Here is a 13,880-nt window from a genome sequence, read left to right on the forward strand (position 1 = left end):
TAGAGAGTGTGACCTAGGTGAAGATCCACCAAAGGAGATGGGGAAAGGGAAATTAGATGATGGGAGAATCTGGAGAGAGCAATCTTCCTGAGGGGCACACAGCTGCCAGTAACCGCAGGACATTTGCGGAATTGCTCATTTGTTTGTTCTATCTCTCGTTCAGTAGGGAGGGACGATGAAAAAAAGCTTGTTAATTAAAAAAACAAACAAACAACGGAAAAAGAGGAAATAGTTACGAAGAGGTACCGCCGCCATAGATCATAGAGTTGGCGGAATATAGGGCTAGAGGTGCCGGAAGTCGTTCCCCCTGCTGGGGCGGGGTCAGGGCGGGCTGAGGGTGGGATTGGATCCTCGGAGGTTTCTCCTGTGCCTCGGTCGCAGCCCTGCCTGCGGCAGGGCATCCCGGCCAGGTGCTGGCGCCTCAGAGGACGCAGTAAAGCCCCCTGCCCCGTCCCCCCGCCGCTCGCGGGACCGGGCTCTAACGCAGTGGGGCCCGGAGGCAGTGCATCCACCGTGACATTGGCAGTGGTGCTCGGGTCCTGACCTCCGCCCTCCCGGGGTCCCCAGAGCCCAGAAGAAGCAGGAAATGGCAGACGAGGCGCTTTTCTTGCTTCTTCACAACGAGATGGTGACTGGCGTCTACAAGTCCGCGGAGCAGGGGGAGGTGGTGAGTGACCGCTGCCCTGTCCCGGTGCCCGTCTTTCCCCTCCAGGCCCCTCTCCTCCTAGGCGTCTCCTGCCCTCCCCAGTCTCGTTTTTGTTTAACTCTTTTTTTTTTGTTCTTGTTTCCAATCCAGTTTGCAAACTTCACACAAAATACCCTCTTGCTCCGTCCACCCAGTCCCATCCACGATTATTCTCATTCTCTCCAATTCAGTCCTAAAGTTCCCATCCAGTAAGATATCTTCCCTACGCCAGGTCTTCTTCTCTAAACAGTGCGATCCCCGGGGTGCAGCCCCCCTCATTGTTGCTTGGTTCCCCTGCCTCCAGCTTCTCACCCTAGTGCATCTCAGCTGTCAAATTAATCTTCCTTTACCTCCGGCCTGACCGTGTCACCTTCAATAAATCCTAGTGGCTCCCTGTTACTTCCCGTATCAAATATAAAATGCTTGGTCTTAAAATTCCTACATAACCTTGCTTCTTCTTACCTTCCCAGTGTTCTTAATCTTTAGTCGAATTCATAACTTTTTCTCTTACTCCATCTCCAAGTTAAATCATTTTCATTGTCTTCCTTAATTCCTGGGAAGCTCTGTCTTCGGTTCCAGCTTTTGGCTTCTCTGACTTCCTTCAAATCTCAACTAAAGGCTGCAATTTTATGGGAAGCTTTTCTGTCCCTTCTTAGTCTTAGTTTCTTTCCTCTGAGACAAACTCCAGTTTTTTGGTATGTCTCTTGCTCGACATAATTGTTTCCATGTTTCCTGCCTTGTTAGACTGTGGGCTCCTTGAGAACAAGGACTATTTTTTGCTTTTCTTTGTACCCCAGCACTTAGCATTTCGTTTGCTTGCTACATAGTAGGCATTTTATTGTTGTTTTCAAAGAGGACCTGACTTGCTCATAAGTTGGATTTAAGTGAGGCTGAGTTGCAGAAAGTCATCAACCTCACTCCCTTCAAGAGTCATTCAATTCCGGTGGCAAGAGAAAAGTTGAGAGACAGTATATAGAGAACAGAGAAGGCAGCTCAGAGGACACAGCCTTGGGTATAGTTAGCTAGTGGCGTTTTTTTTTTTGCTTTTTAATTTTGTTAATCTCATCTTTGTTTTTTAGGATTTTTATTTTGGTACCCAATTGACTTTTTAAAAAATTTTGCTCATTTTATAGCATTTTTAATTCATTTATCTGTTCTTCTTCAATAATGAAAGTGTTTAGAAATAAAAAAAAATTTCCCCCAAGAACTATCCCGTAAAATTTGGTATGTCATCTCATTGTTGTCTTTAATGAAATTAGCTAGTTTCTCTGATTTGTTTTTGACCTGCCAGTTCTTCAGGATTAAACTTTTTAGTCTACAGTTGATTTTTAAAACTTTTTCATTGGCCCTTTATTTAACATAATTTATATTGCATTGTGATCAGTTAAGGCTGTGTATAATAGTTCAGCTTTTCTGCATGTTTGTGAGGGTTTTGTGTCTAAAGATATGATCAATTTTGGTAACTACTATTTATAGCTGAGAGATGCATATTTTTGCTCAATTATATTTCCACTCAGTAATCATGAAAGGTCTATCATATCTAATATTCCTAAAATTCTATTCAGTTTCTTAACTTCTTTCTTAAGTATTTTTTAAAAACCCTTACCTCTTATCTTAGTGTGTATCATGGCAGTGTGGGTTATATGACTTGCCTTGGGCCACACAGCTAGGAAGTGTCTGAGGTCAAATTTGCACCCAGGATCCCCCCTCTAGAGGTCTGGCTCTCTATCCCCTGAGCCACCTAGCTCTATCCCCTCTTATTTATTTTTTATTTAGATTTAATCTAGGGTTGACAGGTAAATTGAATGAAATCCCTCACTAATAATTTTGCTATCTATTTCTCCTTGTAATTAATTTAGTTTTTTCTTTTAAGTTTTTAGAAGCCAAACCATTAGGTTCACATATCTTAAGTATTGAAATTAATTTACTGTCTATGTTACCTTTCAATAAAGTATATTTTTTCTCTATTTCTAATTGTTTTCTTATTTGAGAGATAGGAAAGAATTATTGATAGAAATGGAAGAAAGTTGAGAAAGGGAATTAATTTATTCTGTTGATAGTTATAGTACATTGTAATCTAGCAATATTAAAGTATTGAGATAGTACTGCATGAGAGAAACTAATGAAAATTATTGAAAATATGAATAAAAGAAAACTTCCTTTTAATGATCATTTTTTATAATTGATATTATATATCATATTGTATAATTGATATAATATCATTTTTTAATTGAGAAGGAAAATTTAACGTGTTCATTGTTTTGAAGATACTTGGGAACTTTTATAAGTTTTGGAAGGGATTAATCAACCTTTTTAATTTGGGGGATTACTTTAAAGTTCTGTCTTAGATTCAAAATCCCATTTTGTTTTATAGGAAAATGGAAGGTGTATTACTAAGCTGGAGAACATGGGTTTTAGAGTGGGACAAGGATTGATAGAAAGGTAAGTTCAGTTTGGATCATAATAATAGTAATAATAATAGCTGATATTTTACGTAATGCTTTCAAGTTTGCAAAGTGATTTCATTTGATCCTCACAATAGCCTTGTGAGATGAGTATTACAGTATTATTATCAAATATTATCCTCATTTTACATATTAGAAAACAGTATCAGAAAGTTCAAATGGCATGTCCATGGTCATATAGCTAGTAAATGCTAGGGGCAGGGTTTGAATTCTAGGCTCTCCTAATTCCAAGTCTAGCATGTTTTCTATATAATACTGACTGTTTTTATGTTGTTACTGGTTAAGTTATAAATGAAAATGCCTGGCATTTTAAAAAGAGAGCTGTGTTGGCATCCTGCCACAAAACTTTAGTTCTACCTATATCATGTAATTCTTTTATGGACTTTATTAATTTTTTATTATTTTGTCATTTTACATTAATATTAATCAGTAATTTAATTTTTCATTTATTAATTTTTTATGAGCTGAAATTTCTGGTGATTTTTAGTTTAGATATATTTTTCTCAAAGTTGATCCAGTAACAATTGCTAGCTGAAATATTTCTTTGTGTATATTTTTTTCCTCTGAAAACTTTGCTAAACTTAAATATATATATATACATACATATATATATACATATACACACATATATGTATAAATTCTTGTGAAATTTAGTCCTTTAACTTGTTTGAGATTTGTTTATTGTCCAGAGGATCAAAAATATATTGTGAAACATGTGCATATACCAGGTTCTTAGAGTTTGAAAATAAGTTTTTATCAAGGCTTTGTTAGACACTGATATTTTTCTATACATAATTATGTTTCATGGCTTACTCTTAATATTCTTTATTATAAGAAATAATAATAAATAAGAAAAAAAAGAAATAAAAGAATTCCTAATTCTGTTGTACTTCTAAACATTTATCTTAAATGTACCTAGGAATAAGTAATGACTGAATGTAGGATAGTTTAAGCTACAAAATCGATACAGTAGGTCTTAAAAGCATATTTGGTTTCTTGTTTTCAAAATCTCAGCATATCATTGAAATTTTAATTGTAATATAAGTTGGGATTGTGATTTAAATTTATTTTACCTGATATTTATCACTTATGACAATTAAAACATTACATTATAAATAACTATAACTAAATAAACATGACAAATATATAATTAAATATTGTATGCAGTTTTGCCATTTTGGAAATTAGATTCGTGATTTACCTAACTTGCTTTCTTTGGAGGAAAATATTGTAATGTTATTACTTTTTGAACTTTTTAGGTTTACAAAGGACACTGCAAGGTTCAAGGATGAGTTAGATATCATGAAGTTCATTTGCAAAGATTTTTGGACCACTGTTTTCAAGAAACAAATTGATAACCTAAGGACAAATCATCAGGTATTATACAAATTAGATTTGCTTAACTGTTACAGATTTTACCTTGGTTAAAGTATATTTATGTCCACTGTTTACTTTCATTATTAAAATGTTAAAATGATGTTTTAAAGAGTTGTTTCTTTTAACTTTCATATTGTTTTTGTCACTTTATATTAAACTTAATGAGTCACGTATTTTGTCATAAGCACTGGATACAGTGAATAAAAAAGCAAAGAGAAAAGTATTTAGTTATGAGTAGGGTTTTTTAAAAATTGAAAATAATACTTTTCCTGCATCCTTTGTTGAGGGTTGGGGGATAGTTCTTAGGTGTGGAACTTTGCAAGTAATATCAAATTTTTTCAAAGTATTGATTAGCATTATTGACATTTTTTCTCTTCCTCTTCTTTTTTACTTTTCATTAAAAATTTTTTTTTCCTTACAAAAAATGATTCTTGGAGAGGTCTAAGGATACAGAGAGAAATCAAGGCAATGTAAAACAACTGGTATCAATAAAAATCTATTTAAAAACATAATACTTAATTTTATTTATTTATTTCATTTAAATTTTAAAATTTATTTACTTATTATTTTATTATTTTTTTAAACCCTTACCTTCCATCTTAGAATCAATACTGTGTATTGGTTCTAAGGCAGAAGAATGGTAAGTGCTAGACAATGGGGGTTAAGTGACTTGCCCAGGGTCACACAGCTAGGAAGTGTCTGAGGCCAGATTTGAACCTAGGACCAGGGTCACACAGCTAGGAAGTGTCTGAGGCCAGATTTGAACCTAGGACCTTCCATTTCTGGGCCTGCCTCTCAGTCAGCTGAGCCATCCAGCTGCCCCCTTAAAAATAATACTTTAAAAATGCACTCAAGTTCATTGTTAGAATTACTTGGTGTTCAGATGTTTTGGTGCTTATTCAATGTATTAGTGTTGGTAATAGGCAATATCTTAAATAAGAAACTGAATATTTCAGGGCTATTTAAGAGACTGTAGAGAGAAACATGATTCTAAGGCAGAAGTTTGAAACAACTGAAAGAATTGCTGAGCTTGGGTCCAGAACCAAACAGTACTCACTTAATTTGATATAGCCTCAGTTTCCTCAACAATAAAATAAGAAACACTTTGCAAACCTTGAAGTGTACTAATAATATGAGTTATTAGTTTAGTTAAACAGTTATTAGATATCTCTGATTGAGGTGCGCTAACAATTACTGCCATCTTTATGGCTTCATGTTTTAGGGATAGGGAAATGGAATCAGTAGAAGACATTTTGACATATCTTAAGCTTTTTGCTTCCATTCTCATAAGTGAAACATTGTGGAGGGATGAGGAGTGAATTGACAAGGGTTTCATTTTGATTTGAAGACTTTTCCCCCCATTATACTTTACTACATATTTTTCATCTTAGGAATGCTTTATAAAAAGTTGATTAGTAAGGTAGACAGTGCTAAATAAGACTATTTAAAATAATCATATCCATTTTCTATTCACCAGCTTTGTTACTGTAGCTAATAACTATATGACAAAGAAAGCAAGATTATGTCTCCATATTAAAAATAAACTCATGCTGCCTTTTATGAAATGTAGGAATTATTAAGCAATAGGATTGGTCTATTAATTTTCATAATTTAACTATTTATAGTTACTTCAAAAGTTATATTAGTGTGTTTAGTATTTATTAGAACACATTAATCCCCTATTATTAAATATTGCCTACTAATTCTAAACTTTAAACCAGATTTCCATTTGTTTTAAATTGAAGTGAAAAGGGAGATGAATCTTCTGAGTGTAACTTCACAGGGTAATTAATTGACAAGCAATTTGATGAGAATTAACAATACTTTAAGGCTAATTTTATGTATGAGAGCTGCCTTACCTTGAATATAGGGCCAGGGAATGATGAACCTTGGGCTTAGGAAGCACTGGGTTTTCAGGTGCTGTCCAGTAGCCACATTAGCTGTATGGCCATATGCAAATCATTCAACCTCTCTGTCTCAGGCGTTCTAAAATTCATAAGGCAAAGCTGAATTGTGAATCTGTATCTTCAGGGGGAATTTCTGATACCATTGAAATTAAAGCTCTAAACCAAAAATAAAATTAAGTTTATATGGTTATGTACTACTGATACTATGTGTTATCATAAATAGCTAGTCTGATTTAGTGAAGTCACTACTCTCAATTAGACAATTGATATTCTTTGACCTGCTGCTCTTGCAATTTTTAAAAAAATTAGTTACTGTACTTTGAGTATAAATTATTTTCTTGAACTTCAAAAAAGTATGAGTTATCGATTATATAACTGAGAAATCTCAAAGAGTAAAAAAATACTGACCAGATGTTTCTCTTATATTTTGGGGACAGGGTATCTATGTGCTTCAAGACAACAAATTTCGACTCCTGACTCAGATGTCTTCAGGAAAACAGTATTTAGATCATGCACCTAAGGTATTTCATAGAAGACTAGGGATCTTTGTTGAAGACAAAATACTATAATTGAATGGACATGTTCAATGCTGATCATAGTAGATTTGTGAATTTAAAATAGGATAAAGATGGGGGCAGCAAGGTATCACAGTGAGAAGAGTAGTTAGGACTTGAGTTGGGATGTCCTATGTCCAAATCTGGCCTCATAGACACTTCCTAGCTCGGTGACCCTGGGTAAGCACTTAACGTCAGTTGCCTGGCCCATAACACTCTTCTTAGTATTGATACTAAGGGAGAAAATAAGGGTTTTTAAAAATAGGATAATAGGCCTTAGTCTCTAAGACGTGGAAAAAAATGATCATTTCATGGGTAATTTATTCACTACAAAATAATTTGCTTTAGTAAAGGATTTATCACTTAGGAGCTCAGGTATTTTCATGATATTGCAGAAATCAACAATTTTTGGTGTTCTCATGGAATTTGTACCTCAGGTATAAGTATAAAGCAATTAAAATGGGAAATGCTTATTACTATCTACATAAGAATTAGATTTCTGAAATATATTCTTTGAAAATTTAATTTAAAAATTTTCTCTTTGATGAAATGATTTAAAAACTTGGGATACAGGATTTTACATATGAGACCTAGAAAAGTCAAATGACTTGTCCATGGTAATACAAGGAATGACAGAGGTTAAAGTTAAACCCACTGACTCCAAATTTAATTTTCTTTCTATTTAACCAGACTAAAATATAATCATGACATGGATAGAATTCGGGATTTTCAAAGACAGTGCTAATGGAGCACAAATTCTGGTAGTTTTTCACTAAACCAGAAAGTCCCTGAATACAGGTCTGGCACGTGGACTGAATGTTTGGTTTTGAGGGCCAGACTAGCCACATTGACTGAGATACCTCACCTGCAGGCTGATCAGCAGGTAATAAATTTTCCCATTATACCAAATCAAGGCTTGTTATATACAGAACTTGAAATGTTGCAGAAGAGACCAAAAGAGCTAAAAGGAAAGACTAGCAGAACAGTTAATGCTGTTTATCTGTTCTGCTTTATCTATGTAAATGTTCTTTTGATATTTAAGAATAAAAAAATTTTAAATAGAAAAAATTATGTAAATCTGTTAGAGTAGTCTTTACTTCTTTGTAATAAAGTCAAGTTCCAATTTTGAGAACCATTAATTGAGGATTTGTAATGACAAAATATACCTAATTTTTTTTGTCAGAATACCCGATTATTGAGCAAAATTTTAAACAAATGCCATAACTTCGTAATTAATATTTACTATAGGCTTATTGTGAATTAATTTAAAATTTTATTGATAGTTTTTATACATCAGCCATTTCCAATATACCTTCCTCAAATTCTGCCTTGTAACAAAGAAAAAAGTAATCAAAACTCAACAGAAAAAATACCTTTGTTAAACATAATTACATACCTGTTGTATTACCTCTGTTTTCTAGAATCAAGATTGGTAGTGCAATTAATTCAAGTACATTTGCCTTTTTGTGTGGTTTTTATTTATATTATTTTAGTCCTGCATTTTGTATTCTTCATTATGTTCTGTGCTCTACATTAGTTCATATAAGTCTTCTCATGTTTCTCTGAATTTCTAGGTTTTGTCATTTCTTATGGCAATATTCTATTGTGTTTATCACAATTAAAAAAAATCCTTACCTTTAGTGTTAGAATCAATACTAAGTAATAGTAGCAAAGGCTAGGTGATGGAGATTAAGTGACTTGCCAAGGGTCACAGTTATTGAGTGAGGCCAGATTTGTACCCAGGATCCCTCCCATCTCTGAGCCTAGCTCTCAATCCACTGAGCCAACTAGTTGCTCCCCACTATTTTTTAAAATTTAAATTTAAAATCTTTATCTTTTCAGTTACATGTAGAAACCATTTTTGACATTGTAGAATTCAAAATTTTCTCCTCCTTTCTCCCCCATCCTCCCAGCAGTAAATAGTCTGATATAGGTTATAACCATACTTTTTTGCTCATATCATGATAGAAGTTATACATACAGTAGAAATATGTAATATACACACAATAGAAATCTCATGAAGTAATAAGTATAGTGGAAGAAGCCATGCTTTTATCTGTAGTTAGACTCCAACAATTCCTTCTTTGGCCAGTTTTGCATAAATTCTTCCTTTATAAGTCTGACAGACAAACTTTTCCATGTTCCCTTAATTTGTTAATGGTGGCACTCTTTATTTCTAGATCAGGTATCCATTTTGACTTTATCCCTTGCATATGATGTAAGATGTTAGTTCAACTGCTAGTTTCCTAGCAGTTTTTGTCAGATAATGAATTTTTCCCTCAAAAGCTTGGATCGTTGGGCTTATTGAACACTTAGTTGCTGTGGTCATTGACTGCCATATGTTGATTGCCTAATCTATTTAGTCCATTGATTCACTACTCTTTCTCTTAGTCAGAACCAGATTGTTTTGATGATTATAGTTTTATAGTATAGTTTGAGATCTGGTATGTGGTATGGCCAGGCCTCCTTCCATATTTTTTTCATTAATTCCCTTGATATCCCTGGCCTTTTATTCTTCCAGGAGAACTTTATTTTTATTTTTCTAGTTCTATGAAGTAATTTTTGAGTAGTTTGATGTCTCACTGAATAGGAAAATTTAGGTAGGATTGTCATTTTCACTAGATTGGCTCGGGGTATCCATGAGAAATTAATGTTTTTCCAATTGTTTAGGCCTGATTTTATTTATATGAAGAGTGTTTTGCAATTGTGTTGCTATATATAGCTGGATTTGTTTTGGTAGGTATACTCCCAGGTATTTTATATTGTCTAGAATTATTATGAATGGAATTTCCTTTTCTTTCTCTTGCCATTGGATTTTGTTAGTGGTAAATAGAAATGCTGATGATTTATGTGGGTTTATTTTGTATTCTCTGACTTTGCTGAAGTTGTTAATTATTTCTGTTTTTTGGTTGATTCTCTAGGTATACCATTATCATCTGCAAAGAACAATGACTTTGTTTCTTCATTTCCAATTCAAATTCCTTCAATTTCTTTTCCTAATCTTATTGCTGAAATGAGAATTTATAGTACAACATTAAATAATAGTGGTGATAATGGGTATCCTTGCTTTACCTCTCTTATTGGGAAGAGTTTTAGTTCATCCCCATTATAGATAATACTTGCTGATGCCATCTATCACTTTAAGGAAAGTTTTCTTTATTCCAGTGTTTTCTAATGTTTTTGTAAGGAATGGATGTTGTATTTTGTCAAATGCTTTTTCTGTATCTATTGAAATAATTATGTGGTTTCTGTTGGTTTTATTATTGATATGGTCAAATATGCTGATAGTTTTCTTAATATTGAACCATCCCTGAATTTCATGGTGTAAAATCCATTTGCTTATGGCATATGATTCTTGTGATAAAATGTTTTATTTAAATTTTTTTGCATCAATGTTCTTTAAGAAGATTGACCCGGGGGCAGCTGGGTAGCTCAGTGGATTGAGAGTCAGGCCTAGAGATGGGAGGTCCTTGGTTCAAATCTGGCCTCAGACACTTCCCAGTTGTGTGTCCCTGGGCAAGTCACTTGACCCCCATTGCCTAGCCCTTACCACTCTTCTGCCTTGGAGCCAGTATACAGTATTGACTCCAAGATGGAAGGTAAGGATTTAAAAAAAAAAAAGATTGACCTATAGTTTTCTATTTCGGTTTTATCTCTTCCTGGTTTAGGTATTGTGTGGAATGGAATTCTGGGGAGGGGGTGGCTCATACCCCCAGAAATCACTCTAATGAGCAGACAGGAGACTTGATAAGATGCTGGCAGAGAAAAGCTGCTTTATTTGGAGGAAACAGTGGACAGCAGGGAAGGGACAGGGGAAGGGAAGGAAAAGGGAATCTACCCACACAAGCTGCTTGCTCAGGGCAAAAATGTGCTCTCTTCTTTTTTTTTTTAAATAATATTTTATTTGATCATTTCCAAGCATTATTCATTAAAGACAAAGATCATTTTCTTTCCTCCCCCACCCCCCATAGCCGACGCATGATTCCACTGGGTGTCACATGTGTTCTTGATTCGAATCCATTTCTATGTTGTTAATATTTGTATTAGAGTTTCGTTTAGAGTCTCTCCTCTGTCATGTCCCCTCAACCGCTGTAGTCAGGCAGTTGCTTTTCCTCGGTGTTTCCACTCCCATAGTTTATCCTTTGCTTATGCATAGTGTTTTTTCTCCTAGATCCCTGCAGATTGTTCCGGGCCATTACACCACCACCAATGGAGAAGTCCATTACATTCGATTATACCACAGTGTATTAGTCTCCATGTACAATGTTCTCCTGGTTCTGCTCCTCTTGCTCTGCATCACTTCCTGGAGGTTGTTCCATTCTCCATGGAATTCCTCCACTTTATTATTCCTTTCAGCACAATAGTATTCCATCACCAACATATACCACAGTTTGTTCAGCCATTCCCCAATTGATGGGCATCCCCTCGCTTTCCAGTTTTTGGCCACCACAAAGAGCGCAGCTATGAATATTTTTGTACAAGTCTTTTTGTCCATTGTCTCTTTGGGGTACGGACCCAGCAGTGCTATGGCTGGATCAAAGGGTAGACATTCTTTTGTCGCCCTTTGGGCATAGTTCCAAATTGCCCTCCAGAATGGTTGGATCAATTCACAACTCCATGCTCTCTTCTTCTAGGTACAATCACAGACTTTTATAATAATCCTGATGCAAGATTCTCCTCCTCCCTTCTATCTAATCCCACAGATGGGGGTGGGTGGGCTGTGATGTTTACAGTCTCGAGTGCATGATTTTCAACTTTATGTACCTCTAAATGACATCTCTATGATCAAGAAAAACCTGTGACTCTCATGAGGATTCCCAGGCTGGGGAACATAATACTTTTGAAACTCACTGTACTTTCCCTTATTCAGCTTATTTTATAGTTTGGCTTTCTTCCCAGGGTACAGATAAATACTTCTCAAGGTTTTTGAAAATAGTCAGGAAAACTAAAAGTTTTATGGGGTAGGGGAGCAGTTTTAGTCTAAGGAAGAGCAACACTAAGGGTTTTGGGGAATTGGGGTTTTAACAAGCCAAATACTACTCTGAGAATTACACAATGAATCTCATCCCACACAGATATCAGTGCCATATTTGTGTCATCATAAGAGTTTGGAAGAATTCCCTCTTTCTCTGTTTTTCTAAATAGTTCATGTTGTATTGGAGTTCTTTGAATGTTTGGTAAAATTCACTTGTGAATCCATCTGGCTCTAGGACCTTTTATTTAGGAAGTTCTTTGATGGTTTATTCAGTTCCTTTTTCTGTGGTGAGGTCATACAAGTTTTTTTTTTCTCTGTTTAAAGAACTTTAATTTTTTAAAAGCCAGAAAAAGCATTCACAAAGGATCAGCAGGCATTATCACAATTTCCTGGAGGTTTCTGAGCAAGCTTTGCCAAGAGACCAGGCATGTCCTCCGGCAGCTTCCTCTTTGTTAGATTTCCTCTTTTGTTAATCTAGGTAGTTTATATTTTTGTAAGTATTAATCTATTTCATTTGGAGTGTCAGATTTATTGTCATATATTTGGGCAAAATAATTTCCAGTAATTGCTTTAATTTCTTCATTGATTTGTGATTTCACTTTTTTCGTTTTTGGTACTGGAAGTTTGTTTTTTTTTAAATCTTTTTTAATCAAGTTAATAAATGGTCTATTTTTGTCATAAAATCAACTCCTTGTCTTGTTTATTAGTTCAGTGGTTTTCTTTCAATTTTATTAATTTCTTTTTGGATTTTCAGGATTTTTAAATGGGGATTTTTAATGTGTTCTTTTTTTTAGTTGCATGCCTAATTCATTGATCTGTTCTTTTTGTAATTTATTGATGTAAGCATTTCTTTCTGGCTGTTTAAGTACTTTTTCATTGGCCTAGGAGTTGTGGAATTTGGTTATAATAGTTCTGGGGTACTTTATTTGGAGTCTCAGGAGATGATCACTGGATTCTCTCAATTTTTATTTTCCCCTCTTATTCAAGGATATTAGGGTAGTTTTACCTGATGATGGTGTCCAGACTCTTTTTTTGATTATCTCTCAGGTATTCTGATCTCATTCTCAGATTATCTCTTTCTTAGATCTATTTTCCAGGTCATTTATTTTCCAGTGAGATATTTAAGTTTTTCTTCTATTCTTTTTTTTTATTGTCTTACTGTTTTCCTGATGTCTTATGATTTCTTTAGCTTCTGTTTTTCTAATTCTGATTTTTAGGAAGTTATTTTCTTCCTTGAGTTTTTGTGTTTCCTTTTCCATTTGTCAATCCTGCTGTTTAAAAAAATTGTTTTCTAAAAAAAATTTTTTTTGCCTTCATTTCAATTTAGTCCATTCTGTTCCTTTAGAAGTAGTTTTTTTCCAGTATTTTTGTGCCTCCCTTTCCTTTTGGCCTATTCTAGTTTTAGGAAATTCAGTGACAACCCCTCCTCCACCAGTTATTGGATTTTTCTGTCAGTTCTCTATTTTTTAAACTTCTTTTCAAGTTCTTCCAGGGATTCTTTTGAGGCCTGACATCCTTTCACCCTTTCCTTTGAGGCTTCACATGTTTCCTTTTTGTCATTGTTGTAATCTTCTGAGTTTGTATTTTGGTCTTCCCTATCACTAAAGTAATTTGCTATGGTGAGGTTTGGGTTTTATAAGGGTTAAAATGAATGGTTTGACTAAAATATGAGAGAATGTGTTTGCTGATATTATAACTCAAGTTAAATGACTTTTTATTTAGCAGCTTTGTTTACAAAATAGAGGGAAAGAGTAAAGTAGGGAAAATGTGAAAGAGGGTAGAGTAAGCAGTCTAGCTAATCACCCTAGATATTTCTCTGGTGCCTGGCTCAACTCAGGCTGGGCTAATTAACCCTCCACCGGAGGACCCTTAGCCAAAGGGTCGTTTAGCTGGAGGACCCGGTGTCAAATAACCATG

The 13,880-nt window shown here is 34.7% G+C and overlaps 1 protein-coding gene across 2 annotated transcripts in view; it reads left to right on the plus strand.

The window, feature by feature from the left end:
• Window positions 1–13,880, plus strand: part of TRAPPC6B (trafficking protein particle complex subunit 6B) — a 21,109-nt gene continuing 7,229 nt past the window's right edge. The window contains exons 1-4 of one of the 2 annotated variants that reach the window (XM_007507801.3): window positions 1–667; window positions 3,060–3,127; window positions 4,410–4,527; window positions 6,872–6,955. In XM_007507801.3, the coding sequence (XP_007507863.2) occupies window positions 587–667; window positions 3,060–3,127; window positions 4,410–4,527; window positions 6,872–6,955 (351 nt within the window). In that variant the 5' untranslated portion in view covers window positions 1–586. The remainder of the gene's footprint in view (window positions 668–3,059; window positions 3,128–4,409; window positions 4,528–6,871; window positions 6,956–13,880) is intronic. The other variant, XM_056810998.1, reaches the window with a different exon arrangement.

The sequence above is a fragment of the Monodelphis domestica genome, chromosome 1 (genome assembly GCF_027887165.1).
Source record: "Monodelphis domestica isolate mMonDom1 chromosome 1, mMonDom1.pri, whole genome shotgun sequence".
NCBI lineage: Eukaryota > Metazoa > Chordata > Mammalia > Didelphimorphia > Didelphidae > Monodelphis > Monodelphis domestica.